General features: G+C 34.1%; 1 protein-coding gene across 2 annotated transcripts in view; it reads right to left on the bottom strand.

The window, feature by feature from the left end:
- The window catches only part of prtp (thioredoxin domain-containing protein pretaporter), a 150,764-nt gene that overhangs the window by 15,350 nt on the left and 116,377 nt on the right, over positions 1 to 19,037 (bottom strand). For both annotated transcript variants that reach the window (XM_090373271.1, XM_090373270.1), the window contains exons 6-7: positions 17,589 to 17,675; positions 9,577 to 9,693 (exon numbers count right to left, since the gene is read on the bottom strand). In XM_090373271.1, coding sequence (XP_090229397.1) covers positions 9,577 to 9,693; positions 17,589 to 17,675 — 204 coding nt within the window. The remainder of the gene's footprint in view (positions 1 to 9,576; positions 9,694 to 17,588; positions 17,676 to 19,037) is intronic.

Here is a 19,037-nt window from a genome sequence, read left to right as displayed (position 1 = left end):
GCGCAGCAAAGTTGAATTTTGTTCATCTTTTGCTCTCACTCTCCGCCGTCGCACCGTATATCGATAACATATGAAAAACGACCTTGAAGATAGTGGGCGGCAGTGCTGCCAAACGAAAAAATCAAGAACCGCGTAACTCCGAGTTCGCGTAAGTCGGGGTATTACTGTATGTACGTAATGTAGAATATTTATATGTACAAATATTTGTATATTAAATATTTTGACCGACATTTGTGCATCTTTTCACTACCATTTATTATTGATTACAAAATATCCTATGGCACCAACCGCAACTCACAAATACATGTTACCTTATGGGAATGAGGCGCTCGCTTAGCATGGATTCACTTAGCACTCTGTTTTTCCGGAACAAATTATCAGCGTTAAGTGGGGGTCACCTGTATACTGCAATCGCAGCATGGACCAATCTGATAGGTTACTATGATGCAGTGACCAATGAAGTGGATGCAAAAAATAATTTTGACATCATATACAGTGGATTCCGTTTATTTGGGCCACCAGTTAATCGGGGCAGCCGTTTATTTGGGGCAAATCTTAAAAAACAGAAACCAATCAAGAAAATAGCCAGGGTTTACTTCGCTTAATTGGGACAGCATGCCGTTTAATCGGGGCAGGAGACCTCAGCACTGGAGATTACCTTATGATTGTCTCCGACGGTACGACGTGGTTCGGTCGAAATTCTGGAGGTCACAACCATAAAACAATAAAAACAATTAGCAGTTACCTGTGTATTTGGGCTTTTCTGTTAGTGTTAGTCATAAACGGACAGTAAACTCGATCTTATTGAATTTGTGATAATACCAACAGCTGGAATTCTGTGGGTTATTATGGTGAAATGTGTTTACACTTCCATGAAATCTTCAATCAAATAAAAAAATTAATTTTCAGATCTTCTCTTCATTCCTATTTCTAAAACTTTGTAACTCGTTACTCCGTTCTCACTTGCGAGTATCGTGTTACTTGCAATTTGTGTGTGTGCCGTGTTCTTTGTTATGGATTGCTTATCTTTTTACTGTTTTAAATTTTAAACCCCACCCACAAATATCAGTGAACAGAAATGTCAACTAGTTCGTATGTACATATTACAGTGTGTATTAATTATTCCGATTATCACGTATATTCTTCCGATTTTCACGTATTTTTTAATTGGTAAGGTAATAAAGGGTAAAATTGTGCTTAATATATCTTTGCTTTTATAACCTGTGGATAATATTCCTCCTATTTTCGCTAATTAGAATCGCTGTGTAATAGAATTAAAATTCAATTCACAAACGTGATCACAATGACCGGCGCTTACTGAACATCGTATAGTGAACGGTACTTTACTGTGGTGAGTTCGTCGTAACGTGATTTGATTGTACAGTGAACTAATTGTAAAGGGGGGGGGGGTAAATTGTATTTTTAACTATTTATGTGAAACTTCGGATAATTGGGGCAGCCGCTTAATCGGGCCAAAATGTACTAGTCCCGATGTGTCCCAAATAACTGGAATGGACTGTACTTGGAATTCAGGAAGGCTTTTTATATTGTTGCACATAAAAGATTGCTGTTCAAACTAGAGAAATGTGACATTAAGGGAAAGTTACTGCTATGGATAAAGAGATGGCTTAGTGGAAGAAGACAGAGTAGTTATCAATGGGCACTGCTCTTCATGAACTAATGTTATTAGTGGAGTTTCCCAGGTTTCAGTGCTGGGCCCATTGTTGATTTCAATATTTTTCAATGATACTGATGAAGACATATCAGGTTTAATGTCTAAGTTTGCAGATGATACAAAGGTTGGTAGGGTGGTTAACTAGAGCCATCAGAATGAGCTACTGCAACAAGATCTAGGAAAATTGGGTTGAATGGGTGAGAAATGTCAGCTGAAGTTTAATATTGACAAATGCAAGATTCTGAAAATGGGTAGCAGTAACTCCAGAATAACTTATCAACTGTGTGGTACTACACTCAGGGCAGTGGAGAATGAAAAAGACCTGGGGTAATTGTGCAGTGCAGACATGTTGCCAGGATAGCTCATGGGGTTTTGTTAATGATATACAGAAACTTTGCTAGCAGGGATAATGTGATGATTATTTCTTAGTATAAGGGCATGGTTAGGCCGCATCTTGAGTATTGTTCACAGGTGTGGAGGCAGAGAATGGCAACCATATTAATGAGGGGAACAAAGGAGCACTCTTATCTAGAGAGGCTACGGTTCTGAAAATTGCAGCATCTCAAGCCAAGGACCTGCAGGTAGATCTGTTTGAGGTGTTGAAAGCCTTGAATGGATTAAGTAAGCTGAATGTCAATGGTATTCTCCCACTTGCTGAGACTACACTCACGAGGGGGCATAAATTCAAGTTGAGGAAAGATGGTTGCTGGATAGATTGTGTGGAAGTTTGCCTTCAGCCAGTGGGTTGTTGATAAATTCATAATTCATAAATTCAAGGAAGAACTAGACATATTCTTGGAAAGTATGAATAGGTGAACTGTGTAGTGTTTTAAGGGTTTTTTTTTTTTTTTTTTTTCAGCTGATGCTATATAAGCTTGCTTTCTACCATCATTTACCATTACTATTACTACTATATTCAGCTTGGTTGTTGTTTTTGACAATGATTCGATGACATCCTTTGCTATATTGTCTAAACTCAGGATATCGATCTCTCTCTCATTACTGTGGTTTCTTACTGATTACTGTATTTTCTAGACTATAAGATGGAACAAGGTTTTAGAAGGCAAATTTTGGAAAAAAATATTTCATTGCCTGTATCAAAAACAAGAGTTCTTATTAAACAAAATGTCAGTGTAGATAGAATTTACTCATTGTAGAATCTCCAAAATCCACTACTGTCACTCTTATTATTGCCAATGTTACGATATGAACTTTCACTTTCTTCAAAGAGTGCATAATCTTCAGTGCCACCAAGGGCATTGTTGATCTGACATTTATTGAAAGGCTTGAGGTTTCTAGAAGAAAGTAGGGTTTTATTGATATTTTTCTTGGGAATAAAAGACAAGTTCAAATGACAAATTCATGTGCTCGCTCATATATGCTAAGCAAATGCAATATACAGTCTGATCTAAAAAAAAAATTAAATAAATAAATAAATAAAAATCATTGCACACACCTAGTATACCTTTGGACCATAAGTTGCACAGGAATTTTAGACATTTTCCAAGAAAAAAGTGTCTCATGATCCAGAAAATTTAGTAATTGAAAGATCACATTTTGGACTAATAAAATTTTCGGGTAGAAAGCCTTAAACTATGTAAAATTCGAACTATGAAATTGTTTATTGCAATTGAATCATTATTAGATAATTCCTGCATTTCTTAAACGAATTGCAAATAAGTCTCAGATGTTTTATAGTACAATTTGTACTTCTTTAGTGAATGAAAAAACAGCAGAACAGGAAAGGGTTAGTAATTAATTTACACAGTGCTTTTTTAACTTTACTTTTAACTCAGCTGTTTTTAACTAATAAATTAATAGATATATTGTAAATTGATAAATTAATAGATGGTTAATGTACTATCAGGTGTTCCTGTGACCTTCTTGGACCTGCACAGCAATGTTTTCCACAGACAACATACCTGAAGAATGAATTACCTTCTTTATAGTTTGTCAAACATATTCCATGTTCGTGAAGCCATTCAGACCTTACTGAGGTTTTCTTTCAAAGATAGAAATTAAGTTCTAAAGTTTCCAAATTAAGAAATTAAAAAAGTTCTGATTCAGGATTTCTGGCATATAGCACAAAATTCGTGGAAAGGTGTCTGAATACTTTTAGTCATTCATGAGGGTAGTTTGATAAGTTTCTGGCCTAGCATAGGAATTATCACTTGATGTTTGACTATATACACTATTTTTAAACATAGTTTCATTATACTTTGATGCATTTTTTCAATTGCTCCAGATTCGTGATCCCAGTTTTGTGGTCGTTTTCTTGAAGGTTATTTAAAAAAAAAAAAAAAAAAAAAAAGAGTATGGAAGCTATCACTTCTTCATCCAACCAAAATTTCCATCCATATAAGCTGGTTTTTAGAAAATAGATGGAAGTCAGACAGGGCTAGATCTGAATAGTGTGGTGTTCGGGACAACAATCCATAGTAATTATTCTGATGAACTGTTTTCGTGAAACAAAACCTTTAGTAAACTTTCCTAGCCTCTTTGACTTCACTGCAAATGGTAATTTAGTTAATAAGTCAGTACAGTATTATCCATTTATTGTTGGTACCTTTGGAAGATAGTCTATTTTTACCATATATATCTACCATTATTATCCCTTTTGAAACCCAGAAGATAGATGCCATGACCTTGCCTGACAATGACACTGACTTAGCCACCTTTGGGGGTGGTGAATCAGCACGCTTCCATTGTTTGATTTCGATTTTGACTCTGGTTGGTAGTGATGAAGTGTGTTTCATCAATGTTACATAACTGGCTGCAAAAGTTTCTTTGAAGTTTTGAATTATGTTGAGTGTCAAAAGGAGGGGGAATCCATTGTTAGGAAACTATTCATTTGACAGAATGCTTCAATCCATTTAATTGAGATTCTTGTAGCCTCTCCTATTTCTCTAACAGTGATTCACTGATCATCTATCACCATGTTATGAAGTTTACGGATGTTTTCTGGAGTGGTTGCTGTTGACAGATGTCCACTATGCTGTTCAGCATCAATGCCAGTTCTGCCACATTTAAATTCAGCCACCCAATATTTGACAGTTATCATCATCATCATCAGCCATTTTCAATCCACTGCAGGATGAAGGCCTCTCCAGCAACTTTCCAGTTCCTTCTGTTTTGAGCACTGGCCATCCATTTACTACTCAAAAACTCATGAATTTCATCTATCCATCCCCGCCTTTGTCTTCCAGGTTTTCTTCTAGCCCCTCTTGGGTACCATTCTGTTATTTTCTTAGTCCATCTGTCATCATGTCTTCGAGCTATGTGTCCTGTCCAAGACCATTTTAGTTCTTTAGTTTTGATAAGAATGTCCTTTACTTGAGTTTGCTGCCTAATCCATGTGTTTCTCTTCTTATCTAACAGTCTGATTCCCAATATAATTCGTTCCATTCTTCGCTGTGTAGTTCTTAGCTTCTCTTCCATTCTTTTGGTGAGTGCCCAAGTTTCACTTCCATAAGTCATGGTGGGGAGTATACATTGATTCATTATTTTACGTTTCAGACAAACTGGGATATTGCTCTTCAGTATGTGGCTATATTTCCTGAATGCTATCCATCCAAAATTTATTCTTCTCTTGACTTCCAGCCATTTATCATTATTACAGCTAATAACTTGTCCCAGATAAGTATATGACTCCACCTTTTCAATTACTGCTCCTTCAATCATTATTTCCCTTTCCGTGGCATACTTGTTCATCATTACTTTTGTTTTAGCCATATTCATCTTTAGTCCAAAATCCTTACTAACTCTGCATAACTGATTAAGATTTTCCTCTAATTCTTTGGGATCGTGGCTTATGACCACAATGTCATCCGCAAATCGTAAATGGTTTAGGTACTCTCCGTTCACATTGACTCCTTTCTGCGACCAGTCTAATCTTCTGAAAGCTTCCTCAAGGGCAGCAGTAAACAGCTTCGGAGATATTGTGTCTCCTTGTCGAACTCCTTTCTCGATTTTAAATTTGCTACTGTCTTTGTCTAGTCTAATAAAGGATGTAGCACTCTCATATATTTTCTTCAAAATCAAAATATATGGAGTATCTATGCCTTGTCTTTCCAGTGCCCGAAACATTGCCTTATGCTGTATGGAGTCAAATGCCTTTTCATAATCCACAAATGCCAGGCATAATGGTGTTTTATATTCATTTGCTTTCTCCATTAGCTGTGATATTACGTGAAGGTGATCCATAGTTGAGAATCCTGTCCTAAAGCCAGCTTGCTCTTTCGGTTGATTCTCATCAAGTATTCTTTCTAATCTGTTAGTAATGACCCTTGTGAACAACTTGTAGATATGGGATAACAAGCTAATTGGTCTATAATTTCCAATTTCTGATTTATCTCCTTTTTTATGCAGCAAAACTATGATTGCATTATTCCACTGCTTAGGCATCACACCTTTTCTAATGCACTTTGTGAAGAGCCTTGCCAGTTTTTGTGTTATGTCTCTTCCTCCCAATTTTAACAACTCTACAGTAACTTCATCTTCCCCCGGGGCTTTCCGATTCTTCATTTTCTTCAATGCATGTTCTACCTCATCAGGAAGAATATCAGGTATGTCGTATGTGTTGCTACTTTGCAATACATGTTCCCCACTGCTGGTATCATTCCCTCGCTCCTTGTATAATTCTCTATAGTAGTCTTCTGCTATTTGAATTATGCCTTCTCTGCTGTTTATAAGTACACCATTGCTATTCTTCAGTTTTAGTATCATTTGTCTTTCTGTATTACTGCTCATGGCTGCTGATTTAAATCCTTTGTTTTCCCTTAATGCTTGTTCTACTTTTCTTGTGTTAAATCTTCTTATGTCCTCTCTGAGTCTCTTTCTAATGGCTTTGCATAACTCAGTATACTCAATTTTCTCCCTGTCAGTGTTTTTCTTGCTCTTCATTTGTCGTCTTTGGTTCATCATGACAAGTGTTTCTTGACTAATTTTTTCTTCTTTGGATTTCTGTTTCCCTATAGGTTTCTTGGGCTTTATCACTTTCAGAAAGTTGTAATATTCCTCGTCGATATCTTGGTCCTGAGCAGTCTGCAGAAGCTCAAACTTGTTCTTAAGTTCCAGTACATACTGCTTTTTCTCCTCCTCTGTTATTTCAAAGACCTTTGTATTATTTACTCGAGTCAGTTTTTTCCTTTCCTTTCCTACATCTATAGCAAGTGTACATCTTACCATTCTGTGATCACTTCCAACATTTGACAGTTATATGATTCTCCTAATATTTACCATGCCTTCATGAACATCTTTGCTCAATAACACCTTTTTGTAGAGATATTTTATTACAGCTCAATGTTCAATTTTTTTCCCATTGATAAGCAAGCTCACACTTCAATGACTTAAATTATCTAAAAAACAATAAAAAAAAAAAAAAAAACACAAGTTATGAACTATAACTCTGCAAGCATTCATATAAAGGTTTAAATTACCGGAAAAAAATACATATCCCTTCAGTGAAAGGCTATAAACTCAAAACAAACCTCATATTATCTAATTTGTTATAAATGAAACAGAATTTGTGAATTTTGGCCTTATTTTTGCATTATATATTCTTTTTAGACTTCCACCTGCAATATACTCCAAATTTAATAACACTGCAGTTATGGTCCAACTTATGGCATGTTTTACAAGGACATATCCATGATGGAATTCAAATATCAAAAATGGACTAGAAACAGAATTCCAAATATCAACAAACATCTTTGCATGAAATAAATTACAGTAAAATAGCAAAAATGAGAACTTGGAATGAAAATTTGGATTTTGTGACCTGATATTATTAAATAAAAGCAAGTCCAGACACCTTATTAGCTGTATGTTAAATTTTTTCATTATTAAAATATTTTAAATAATGTAAAATTATGTAAAATTAATATACACACACAACACAAATGGGGCTATTTTGTCAGACCCTTGAGTGATTTTGACAATTTGAATAAATTATGATTATATAATCAACACACACACACACACACACACTGATTTTTTCCACATACTATTTAATGTGTAAATTATATTGAGAATTCAGCAATAATCTAACTCAGGCATGCTACATGCATGTTAGCAACAGTGTGTGCAATTGTATCTAAATATAGGTATTTTCATATTACACATATTTAACTTTTTTTTTTTTTTTTTGTAAGACAAAATATTTTCTTTATTTTATATGAATACATTTATCTCTTTTTCTCGAAGAATATCACATATATAACAAAAATGTGTGTTGGGATTGAAAGGAATGGGGGAAGAAAAGAGAAGAGAGAATGACAGATCCTAAAACAGAAGATGGGCTTTGCTAAATACCTGTTGTACTATTCTCTTTTAAAAAAGGGAAGTAGAGTAGAGTGTCAATTATCCGGAATAATTGATGTCAGACCTATTTCGGATAGCCAAATTTTCTGGATAATCGAATATAAGGCAAGATTAAATTTATTTAATCTTACCTTACAATTAAATCAAATAATTAAGATTAATTAAATTTTAAAAAAAATTATAAACCAATCTTGGAAAACAGAAACATCCATCCAGGCAGGCATTTTGATGATTTTTATGCAAAACAGGAAAATTAGAAAGATTTTTAAATGCGCTCGGTTTTTTCGACTTACCAATAATGAACACAGACAATCTGTGCATCCCAACAGCATTTGCACACATAGCAATTGTAACTCGCTCTTTTCTCATCTTAAAATCTGGTGCAGGCATTTCACTTTTAGTGGCTAGCGTTTTTCTTGGTAATGCTTTCCATAATAAGCCAGTCTCATCAACATTATACACGTTTCTTTCTCTTAGTTTGTTATAACTGAAGCAAACTTACTTTTAAAGGACACTGCTGCCAATTTGTTTGCAGAAAGTTCCTTGCCTTGAATATCTAGTTCCTGTATACAGTGTCTCAGTTTAAAGTTTTTCAGTCAACATGTGCTTGCCTTAAAATCTTCATTACCTCTTAATTTTCAATTAAAATCCAATGCTTTTCCCCACAACGTTGGGCCAGACACTGGTTCACCTAAACTTCATATCTGAAGAAACCACAAATAAAGTGCACTCTAAACTGGTATTTTCAGGTTTCGAAATTGTCTTTTTCCTGCTAGATCCTCCTTCACTGTCTCCACAATCGACATAAATTCTATTATAGCATTGGAATTTTTCTTAATGTCGAAAATTGTTGAAATCTCCACATTACACTCTTTGGAGAGATTTCCTAAATTTTCACCTTTTCTAATTCTATTAATAATTTCCGTTTTTTTTTTTTGTTTTTTTTTGCAATGTTAAAACTACACATTTTCTTTTCGTTCACATTTTACTGTAAAAAAGTCAGAAAAATAATACACCACAATTTCGGACTGATATTATTCTTATCAAATCTGGAGCTAAACTAATCTGAAATTCACTCAGTTTCCAAGAAAACCCAGTAGTCTCTGTGATATTTTTCTACAGCACATTTCTGAAGGTCACATAGAATTCTAGAGGTCACAACCAAAAAACAATAAAAACAATTTGCAGTTTTCAATTTATTGGGCTTTTTGTTTGTACAATCTGTAATAAACAGGTAGTAAACTCGATCTTTTGCTTATTAGAATGAAAATTCAATTTGCAGATGTGATCGCTATAGCCGGCGCTTACTGTACTACTGTTAATTTAAAAAAAAATAAAAATAAAAGAAGATCAGCCTTTCAAATTATTCTGGATAACTGACTTCCTAATAACCTACGTTCAACTGTACTTTAAAAATTTAATAAAAACAATAATAGCTAAAATCAGATGGAATTAAGTTCTTGCCTCCCCTTTCCCAGAAAATGACAGGATATAGTTCTATACCTTCAAAGCAAAAAAAAAAAAAAAAAAAAAAAAAAAACTATATAAAAATAAATAATAATTTTTTTAAAAATAATTACAGGTTCAGTGACTCTCTCCTCTTGCACATAATTATGAAGAACATCATGTTCCTTTTTCATTTGGTTAACAAAAGTTTTAAGTTCTTCGTGGGTTCTTTCCCCGTGATATCTTTCTACCTACAAGATGGATATCATTAAGAAAACTCAAAGGTAATTTGCAAAATCTTAATCACTCTCTCATATATCAATAATAAAGATCTCAAAACAAACAAAATACAGCTGAGTAATATACACAAAACAATGTATTTTAATTTAAATTACAAAGAAAATACATTTATTCACACAATAAATGCTGCCAATTATGTATATTTACATTTGACTGCAATAACATACTACTACTTGGTTCAAGAAAATAAGTTATTAGTCTTGAGGTCAACCATGAAGGATCTAGGGGTTAGCTCATGACAGCAAGGTAAAAGTCAAGAAGTTTCAAGGCTAAATTTCACAATGTATCTGAAGACTGGAAAAGACAAGAAAACTATTTTGAAACCCAGAATGTCTAAAATCAGTTTTGTTTTTTTTAATCTGTTGTTGATGATAATTTCGTAGATGTTGCTTAAGTGGCATAGTGCATAGGTAACATAAATGTTTTATTTACATTAACTTGTATTAAAAGAACAAAGCTCCCATTCAAAGACAGAATGATCTATGTGAAATATAAAGATCTCGGAGGTAACGTACATCAAACTTTTGACCATTCTGTTCTTTGTAAGTACAACAAGAATGGCCAAAAGTACAAGTCATTTTGTATCACCATTTTTTCAGAATGTCATTCTTTGAATGTTGATCTATAAAATTTTGCTGTTGAAAGCACTGTTTGAAATTTGTGATCACGATTCACAGTTTCTAATAACAAAGTGATAGGAAATGAAAGATGATGGATCCATTCAAAAATTATCTATACATCTTTCCCATGTCACCTGAGAAGAAGAAAAAAAAAGGGGGGGCTGAGAGGTCTAAAAAGGTACAGTTATACTAGAATTACTTTTTTGAATATAAAAGTATAAATTCATAATGAATTTATACCAAGAGATCATACTTTTAATAAGACTTAACAGTATGATATGACCTCCAAGTCACACTGTTAATGTGCTTAGAAATAGCATTTCAGAGATGAGATCAGAAGAAAGAAGACTGATCAGCAAGCAAACAAAAATTGTAAATTACTCCATGACAAGGATTCATTTAAGGGACAGCGAATTTCTGGTAAAGCAGAAGTTATGGAAATAATTAACTGAGAAATTGTCAAAACAAAAAAAAAAAAAAAAAACCCTCCTCAAAACAAGCTTTTTATTTGTAATTACATAACCAATGGGAAAAATATGCAAATAGCCAAGGTGTTTTAAAAAAATTCTGTGCGTATAATTACCTATAGTTGTTTCAATAAAAATTCAGCCCTGGAACTTCATGACCCAAAAAACTTTGTGAATGACAATTCCATGAAGCTATCTTGTGCCTGGGCAATCAGAACTGGCTAAATGGACTGTAGCACCCTGAGCAAACTTTGTTTTGACATGTGCACCTCATTCCATTCATATAAGCTGAAAAAGGTTTTTCAGTTCAAAAATAAAATAAATTTTAATGTTTATTTCATTTGTTAAGGTGATTTGTTTAAGGGAAATCTTGTCTCACTAATCTAATTGGCTACTGTGACACAGTAATAAAGGAACTGGCTGCAAACAGTAATTGACATCATATATTTAGGTTTCAGTAAAGCTTTTGATACAATTTTGCATTAAATACTACCATACAAATTGGAAAAGTGTTGCAGTAGGGGCAAATTACTGCTATGGATAAAGGGATGGTTGAGTGATTGAGTGAACACAGAGGGTAGCTATAAACTGGAACTGCTCTTTTTAGAATAAAGTTATTAGTGGAGTCCCTTGGGCTCAATGCTGGGTCCCTTACTGTCTTCAATATTTTAACATTAATGATGAAATGTATATCAATTTTATTGTGTAAGTCTGCAAATGATACAAAGGTTGTCAGTGTGGTTAATGACAGGAATCAAGGCATACTAGTCCAACAAGTCCTATAAAAATATTAGATAGGTGGGCTGAGACATAGCAATTGAAGTTTAACTGATAACTGCAAGGTACTGCATAGGGCAGCAGAAGTCTAAGAAAGACATACTAACTGGATAGTAGCACACTTGAGGCAGTGAAGAATGAAAAGAACATAGTGGTAATTGTATAGTCTAAAATTAAGTTCTCTGAGCAGTGGGGCTGCTGGGACAGCTATGAGGTTTTGTCAATGACATGGAGGAATTTTGCAAGCAGGGACAAGGCAATGATTATCCCACTAAGGAAATGGTTAAGCCATATCTTCAGTAATGCCAACAGGCATGAAAGCCTCGTTTTAAGAAGGAAGTGGTCCTCTTCAGACAGGTGCATAGAAGAGCATTGGTGAAGCACACAAAAGAATACTCTTACCACAAAAGACTTCAATTCTGCAAATTTCAACACTTGGAATGTAAGCAACTTTTTTTTTTGGCTGAATTTGCTACAAAAGCTTGCTTTCTTGCATCGTATGCCTCTACTAATACTAACTGCGAAGATATCTGACTTGAAGTGTTTAATACTTTAAATGAATTAAATCATACACTTACATTTAGAAAGGGTGCAGGACAGATGTGCAAAATTTGCTTTTGGCCAGAGAGTAATAAATTGTTGAAAGCAACTACTATCTAGTGTTCTTAAATAGGTAATTTGAATTAATTTAGTACTAGTATTAGTAGTGGCAAATCATGCAAGAAAGCAAGCTTATACAGCATCAGCCAAAAAAAAAAAAAAAAAAAATTTCCTCTTTCACCTATCTATCCCCTCCAATAGTCTGTCTAGTTCTTCCTTATATATATATACAGTAAACCCCCGCTATTTGCGGTCACTGATTTAATATAAAATGAAACCTAAAAAAATGTGAATTTTAAAGTGCCATGAACATTTTCTGCCATAAAAAAACATGGGCGTGGCTAAAATTATCTTTCCCGGTCGAAACGGCGCTCAGTAGGTGGGGGGGAGAGGGGTGACAAAATCCCGGCGTGGATGTTTCTCGCTAATCCTTGTTCAGTGTGTGTTATGCGCTTGTCATGGAAGGTTTCCGTTGTTTGCTTTTAATTTATATGCTTATAAATTGAATAAATTTATTAATTTATAAATTGATATGCTTACAAAAGTGATAAATCTACCGTTTTGCAGTGTAAAACAGACTTTTTCGAGTGTGTTAACGGAAGAAAGTGACATTTATTGTGGACAAGTTCTTTCTAACCCGTACAAAAATATGGCTACGAATAACGAGGGAAATGTGAAAAGATCAAAGAAGGTCTTTGATCTTTTCATATGTTATTAGACAAAATTTCTAATGGTGAAAGTGTCTCCTCAGTGGCAAAACATTATAAAATCAATGAGTCAACAGTACGATCAATCAAGAAATCGGACGAAAAATCCGCCATAGTGTCCGTGAAAACGCGCTAATTGCTTCAAAAATTTGCTCTGTAACTCGTGATGTTAAATTAGAAAAAAACGGAAAAAGCTTTAAATCTGTGGATAGAAGACTGAACTCAAAATAAAATTCCGTTAAGTTCACTCACCATTCGTGAAAAGGCAAAACTCCTTTATCAACACTTTAGCGACACTGGTGATAGCACTGGCGGGATAAGTGTTTTAGCTAGCAAAGGCGCTGGTTTGAAAGATTTTTTTGAAATTTCTAATAAATATTACATTTAATATTAAATTGTTTCTTATTTTCATTTCGATGCCATATGCTTGCATTTCACTATGTGCTGTCTATGTACATAGTCATATTATGGAGGTATATATAATACATCATAGACTAGTTTTTCTTATATACTGTATTTCATACTTTGGAACGGAACCCCTTTATTACTATGGGAGCCATAACTCAGTATTCGCGGCATTTCTCAGGAACGTAACCCTGCGAATAGCGGGGGTTTACTGTATGCATATATATATATATATATATATACACATAATATCCCTATTGCCTTACGTAGTAACAATATATCCCGTATACAAACATTTGACTTCAATAGCCTATTTACAAGCATAGATCAAACCAATTTGAAGCGTGTCTTAAACAACCTGTATAATAGATACAAATAGAATACACTGCAAACCTATATATTGGAATAATCTGCTCAATTTGTGCATCTCCAACAACTACATTTCAATGGAAAAACAGTTTACCAACAAACCATAGGTACCCCCCTAGGGGCAGCCCAGCAAGCTGTATCATTGCCAATCTATACTTATACTGGTATGAAACATTACTACCTCCTGATATCTTCATATTCAGATATATTGATGATTTATTCATAGCAAATTGCCCCAACTTCATACAAAACCTTGCCAATATATACCCACCTGAACTCACACTAGAAAAAACGAATGATAATAACAAAACTGCTAACTACTTATATTTGGATATAGACCTCAACAACCCGTACCCCACTGTCAATATATATAATAAGCGAGATGCCTTTAACTTTAATATATTCAGCTTCACGCACTGGCATTCGAATATTTACAAAAAAGTGCATGCCAAAATCATCTTATCACAAATCATCAGAATAGCCACGATATGCAATAACAAACAACTGATAGTGAGCAACATCAGAAACCGTTACAGCAAACTTCTAAACAACCAGTTTCCAGCAGCCTACTTATATTACCACATCAAAAAAGCTTTCAGTATAATCAAATATAAAAAATTGATCAACAATACCACTGATATCGATAACATCATAGCTAACTGATATTCCATAACTGCTAGGCTTATACATATGTATAGTCAATACTCCCAACCTCTTTGTGGTCTTACAAGCATAGAAAACTTGTACCCACCAATTGGCTATCTACAGGAGTATTCTTTTACGATTTATATATTATTATTTTATTTATATATTTTTTATTTTCATATACCATACAAAAACACCTGAAGGAGGCCCACAAAACTATGTTCAGTGTCCTACTATACGAATGGGAATAACAACCCCGAACTGCCCTAGCACCATCTTTTTGCCTTCTTCAGTACTGTACTCTTTATGCTTTCCTACCCCCTATATTTTTATTTCTCGTGAGCCATTAGTTTACCGAATGCAATACCCGAGATGCTCCTTTTCTGCTTTAAAACACTTTCCTCACCTATATAAACTTCAGCGATTATATACTGCTACTTTGCTAGCCAATTATTCCTTTCTATCCTGGGACATATTCCTTCAATCATTTAACACTACTACTAACCCCTTTACATTCGTAACAAAATTGGTTAAATTAATTTTAATTTACCGATTTACTACTTCACTAATTTAATTTAATACATCTCCAACCTGTAACACATGGGGTAACTAGCCCAACCTAATTAATTAATTTATTTAATTTTAAAACTTTCCCGATTCCTTACACCAGGGGTCGCCAGCCTATACCATATATCTTAGCCCACATTCAGTCTAAACATTTTATTTCTCCACAGCAGTACAGATTGCTACGACCCCACATAAGTTCTCATTTCTTGCTTTTTATCCTTGTTATTCTTTTTATCTTTACTTCCAGCCTCTGTCGGGTCAGCCATGAAATGTATGTGTCGCATTATCAAAATTAATATTAAATTTAAACAAATTATTTTAACTGACTTTACCTACTTTTCACGTGTACCACGTGGGGTGTATATTTCATGTCAGAAACAGAGGCTATATCCACTTATTGCCGTTTCCTCCTTTGATTTTGGTGGCTGGCCCCTGAAAAAGGCGCTGAAATCACAGAATGAACAGCACTAAGTTATTCTTATTAACTATCTTCTTTGTTCACCGTGATAGCGATTTCAGTTCCGTTTGCCCTTTGTTCTCCATAACTAGCGTTACTAGTACCGTAACGTTAGCCCATTGCCCTTCACGACTACTAACTTATGATCGTTGGGTACTTTTTGCATATAGCAGTGTCCCAGATCCATAATCTATTATTATTAATAATATCTTAAACTGTTGCTTCCTTTAATACGTACACGCACACACACACAATTTATTCAAACTATCCACTCCCACGACAATGGATAGAAGCTTTTTCCAACAATAACTATCCCTTGGCTGAAAGAAAACTTCTGCATATCTATTCTACAACCATCTTTCCTCAATTTGTATTTGTCCCCTCATTTGCGTAGCCTAAGCAAGAGGAAGAGTCCCATCAGCAGTGAGTTTGCTAAAGCCATTCAAACACTTAAAAACCTCAATTAGATCACTTCACGTGTGGCTAATTTCCAGATGCTGCAATTTCCAGAACTGAAGCCTTTATTCGTAAGAGCATCCATTTGTTCCCTTCACCGGTCTTGTTTTCATTCTCTGTACCCATTCCGGCAGCTGTACATCCTTACTAAAATTAGGCCTCTCGACCTGTATGCAGTACTCAAGATGTGGCTGACCACTGCCTTATACAATACAATAATCACCTCCTTATTCCTAATAGCAAAATTCTTGTATATCATTGATAAAACCCCATGAGCTGATCTGGCAATCTGCAGCACTGATCAGAGAACTTCATATCTGATTGCACAAATACCCCTCCCTCCCAAGGTCCTTTTCATTTTCTACTACTCTGACTGTAGTACCAGAGTCGGTACATTACTCTGAGATTACTACTACCATATTCAGTACCTTGCATCTATCAATGTTAAATTTAAATTGCCATTTCTCAGCCCAACTTTTCTAGATCCTGTTGCAGTAGTATACTGCCACCCTTCATATCATCTGAAAAGTTGGACGTTAAGCCTGATATACCTTAATCAATATCATTGATAAATACAAAAACAACAATGGGCTAAACACCGAATCCTGGAGGACTCCACTAATAACTTTAGTCCGTGAAGAGCAGCGTCCATTGATTACCACTCTGTCTTCTCCCACTCAACCATCCCTTTATCCATAGCAGCAACTTGTCCTTTATTTCCCCTTAATGCCACACTGCTATAATTTGTACAGTAGTCTTCCATGTGCAACTTACATGTTCCAAGTCAAAAGCTTTCCTGAAATCCAAGTTTATGATATCAATATTATTTTTTGCATCCAGTTCCTTTGTGACCACATTGTAGTATCCAATCAGATTGGTCAGACAAGACTTCCGCTTAACAAACCCAAGCTAGGTCTAAACTATAACTGCAATTTTGTCTAGATGATCAATGCAATACTTCTTTAATGAATGACTTCATTATTTTCCCTGGGGCAGAAGTTAAACTAACAGGTCTGTAATTACCCATGTCATCCTTTAATCCCTCTTTGTGAATTGGGGATACATTTGCACATCTCCAGTCCGTGGGAACCTCCCCTGAATCCAAGGATGCTCTCAGTTATTACAAAATCACTTAGCTCCCTGTTAGAGTTTGATTAACTACTGGCCTCCACTTTCCTACAGAATTCCTCAAGTGTGAATGTAGATGCTGTTTGTTGTTTGTTTGTAGGCTTTACGGCGCAAGAGCAGCAAAGGCAAATGTAGATGCAAAATACTCATTCAATTTGTCAGCTACCTGAGCAGGATCATTAAACAGTCGAACCATCGATATCATGTGGACCAATCTGATTAATCCTCTTCCTTCTAGGTTTACATAAGTAAAGAAGTCTTTACTGTTTTTCTTTACATCCTTTGCCAAAGATTTCTTGTAATGTGCCTTCGTTTGCCTAACTTCATGACTTGATTGCAGACTAGCTTATATCTACCATAGGTTTCTGTGTAGCCAGATAATTGATACGCATCACATGCATGTAAATTAATGTAGTGTCTATTTTACTATTCATGAACTGATTTATTTATATAGTATATAAAATAAGTCAATACATAATTCTGAATTGAACCACTTAGAGAGTTGAATAGTTGTATCCTATGCTTTTTTTTTTTTTTCAATTGCAAACAAAAATTTTTTTTGTTTGTTTTTAGATTTATTCTTAGTAATAAGATAAGGTTTTATATTAACATGAAATTCATATAAAGCATACACAATATGGCATTTACCTTTTTTCCATCAACAATCCATAATAATGTAGGATATGCTTTAACTTCAAAATCACTGCACACTTGACGAAAAGCACTGCAGTCAATCTGAAAGAAAAGAATGTTTCCAATTCAGTAAAGTGCAGCTCTATTTTTAAACAAATGCATAAAAAGGATAGCTGCCATCAGTGTATTTCATTTAAACAGAAATTAATTTCTACTCTCTTAACTATAGGCGATACAGTTTAATTCTATTTTATGTTTTAAGTTGTTTCCATGTTAATTTTTGATTTTATTATATAAACTGTACAAAGAACCATCCTAGTTTTAACAAGACATATATATATATAACTCAGTGTTTAGAGATCTAGGCAAAATTCCATAAGTGCAATCAATTTTCAAGTCTAATTATGTCAACAAAAAAATAATAATAATAAATAATAAAAAATAAATAAATTATATTCTATTTTAATATTTTCAATTATTTTCTTGGGGGTAGATTTATTCTTCAGGCCTGTGAGGGCATATTAAATATGCCACAGGGAGAATCACAATGAGCAGTAACATACCTGCCAAATTTAAAAATTAAAATCCAGAGAACTCTTAATACAAATATGTGATGTATCATCTAATCAGAATGCACTAAAACAGAATTTCATAATGTTCCTTATAAATTAATTAATAACATGTAAACTAATGCATGTCACATGATTCAACGAGAAAACTGAACATCACAACATAGTAAACCTTATTTTAAAAATATTTTCTTTATTCGTATGTTCTAAAAGTACAGTACTTTATTTTTAATTCCCAGTTTTGTTCAGTTACACGCAGTATAGGCTACTGGTTACTGAAAATTTTTACAACATGACTTTTTTTTTTCTTTTAAAAAAAAAATTCTTAAAAACAGTAGTGTACAAACAACAAAAATAATTAATTAATACTACTTACAAACACAAACATTTAAATTAACTGATATTAAAAATAAACCTTTATTAAAAGAAATGCAACATAAACATATAACACATGCAATATGAGATGTGTTTCTTCACTTTTTTTTTTTTTTGGAATTTCTGCACTGGAAATCTATTCACAACAACCAATTTTCTCCACTTTAAAGTCAAAACAGGCCCCAATATGGTAACTGATCTAAATAGCACTCCACTTCATTCTCTTAATACCTCTTACTTTTCTCATCACCTTTTGTACCTCACTTCTTCACAACTATATACAAAAAAAGAATCTGATAATGAACAATCTGTTGTATATTCCACGGCAAAGAACACTAAATGAAAAATAAATAATTTCTCCACATATAAAATCAAAGAATTTTTTATTCTGTAGTAGGTATCTGATACCAGAAACATTTAGAAAAACAATACTCACAAAAAATACCTAAATTCTCAGGAAGTTGCATGTCTCTGGTATTTTTTTTTAATGAATAATTTGAATAATTAAACTATAACAGTT

Source organism: Mastigoproctus giganteus, chromosome 5, assembly GCF_048544385.1.
Source record: "Mastigoproctus giganteus isolate SK-2022 chromosome 5, ASM4854438v1, whole genome shotgun sequence".
NCBI classification, from domain to species: domain Eukaryota; kingdom Metazoa; phylum Arthropoda; class Arachnida; order Uropygi; family Thelyphonidae; genus Mastigoproctus; species Mastigoproctus giganteus.
Note: the sequence above shows the minus strand (reverse complement) of the source record. Positions and strands in the feature narration are given on the sequence as shown.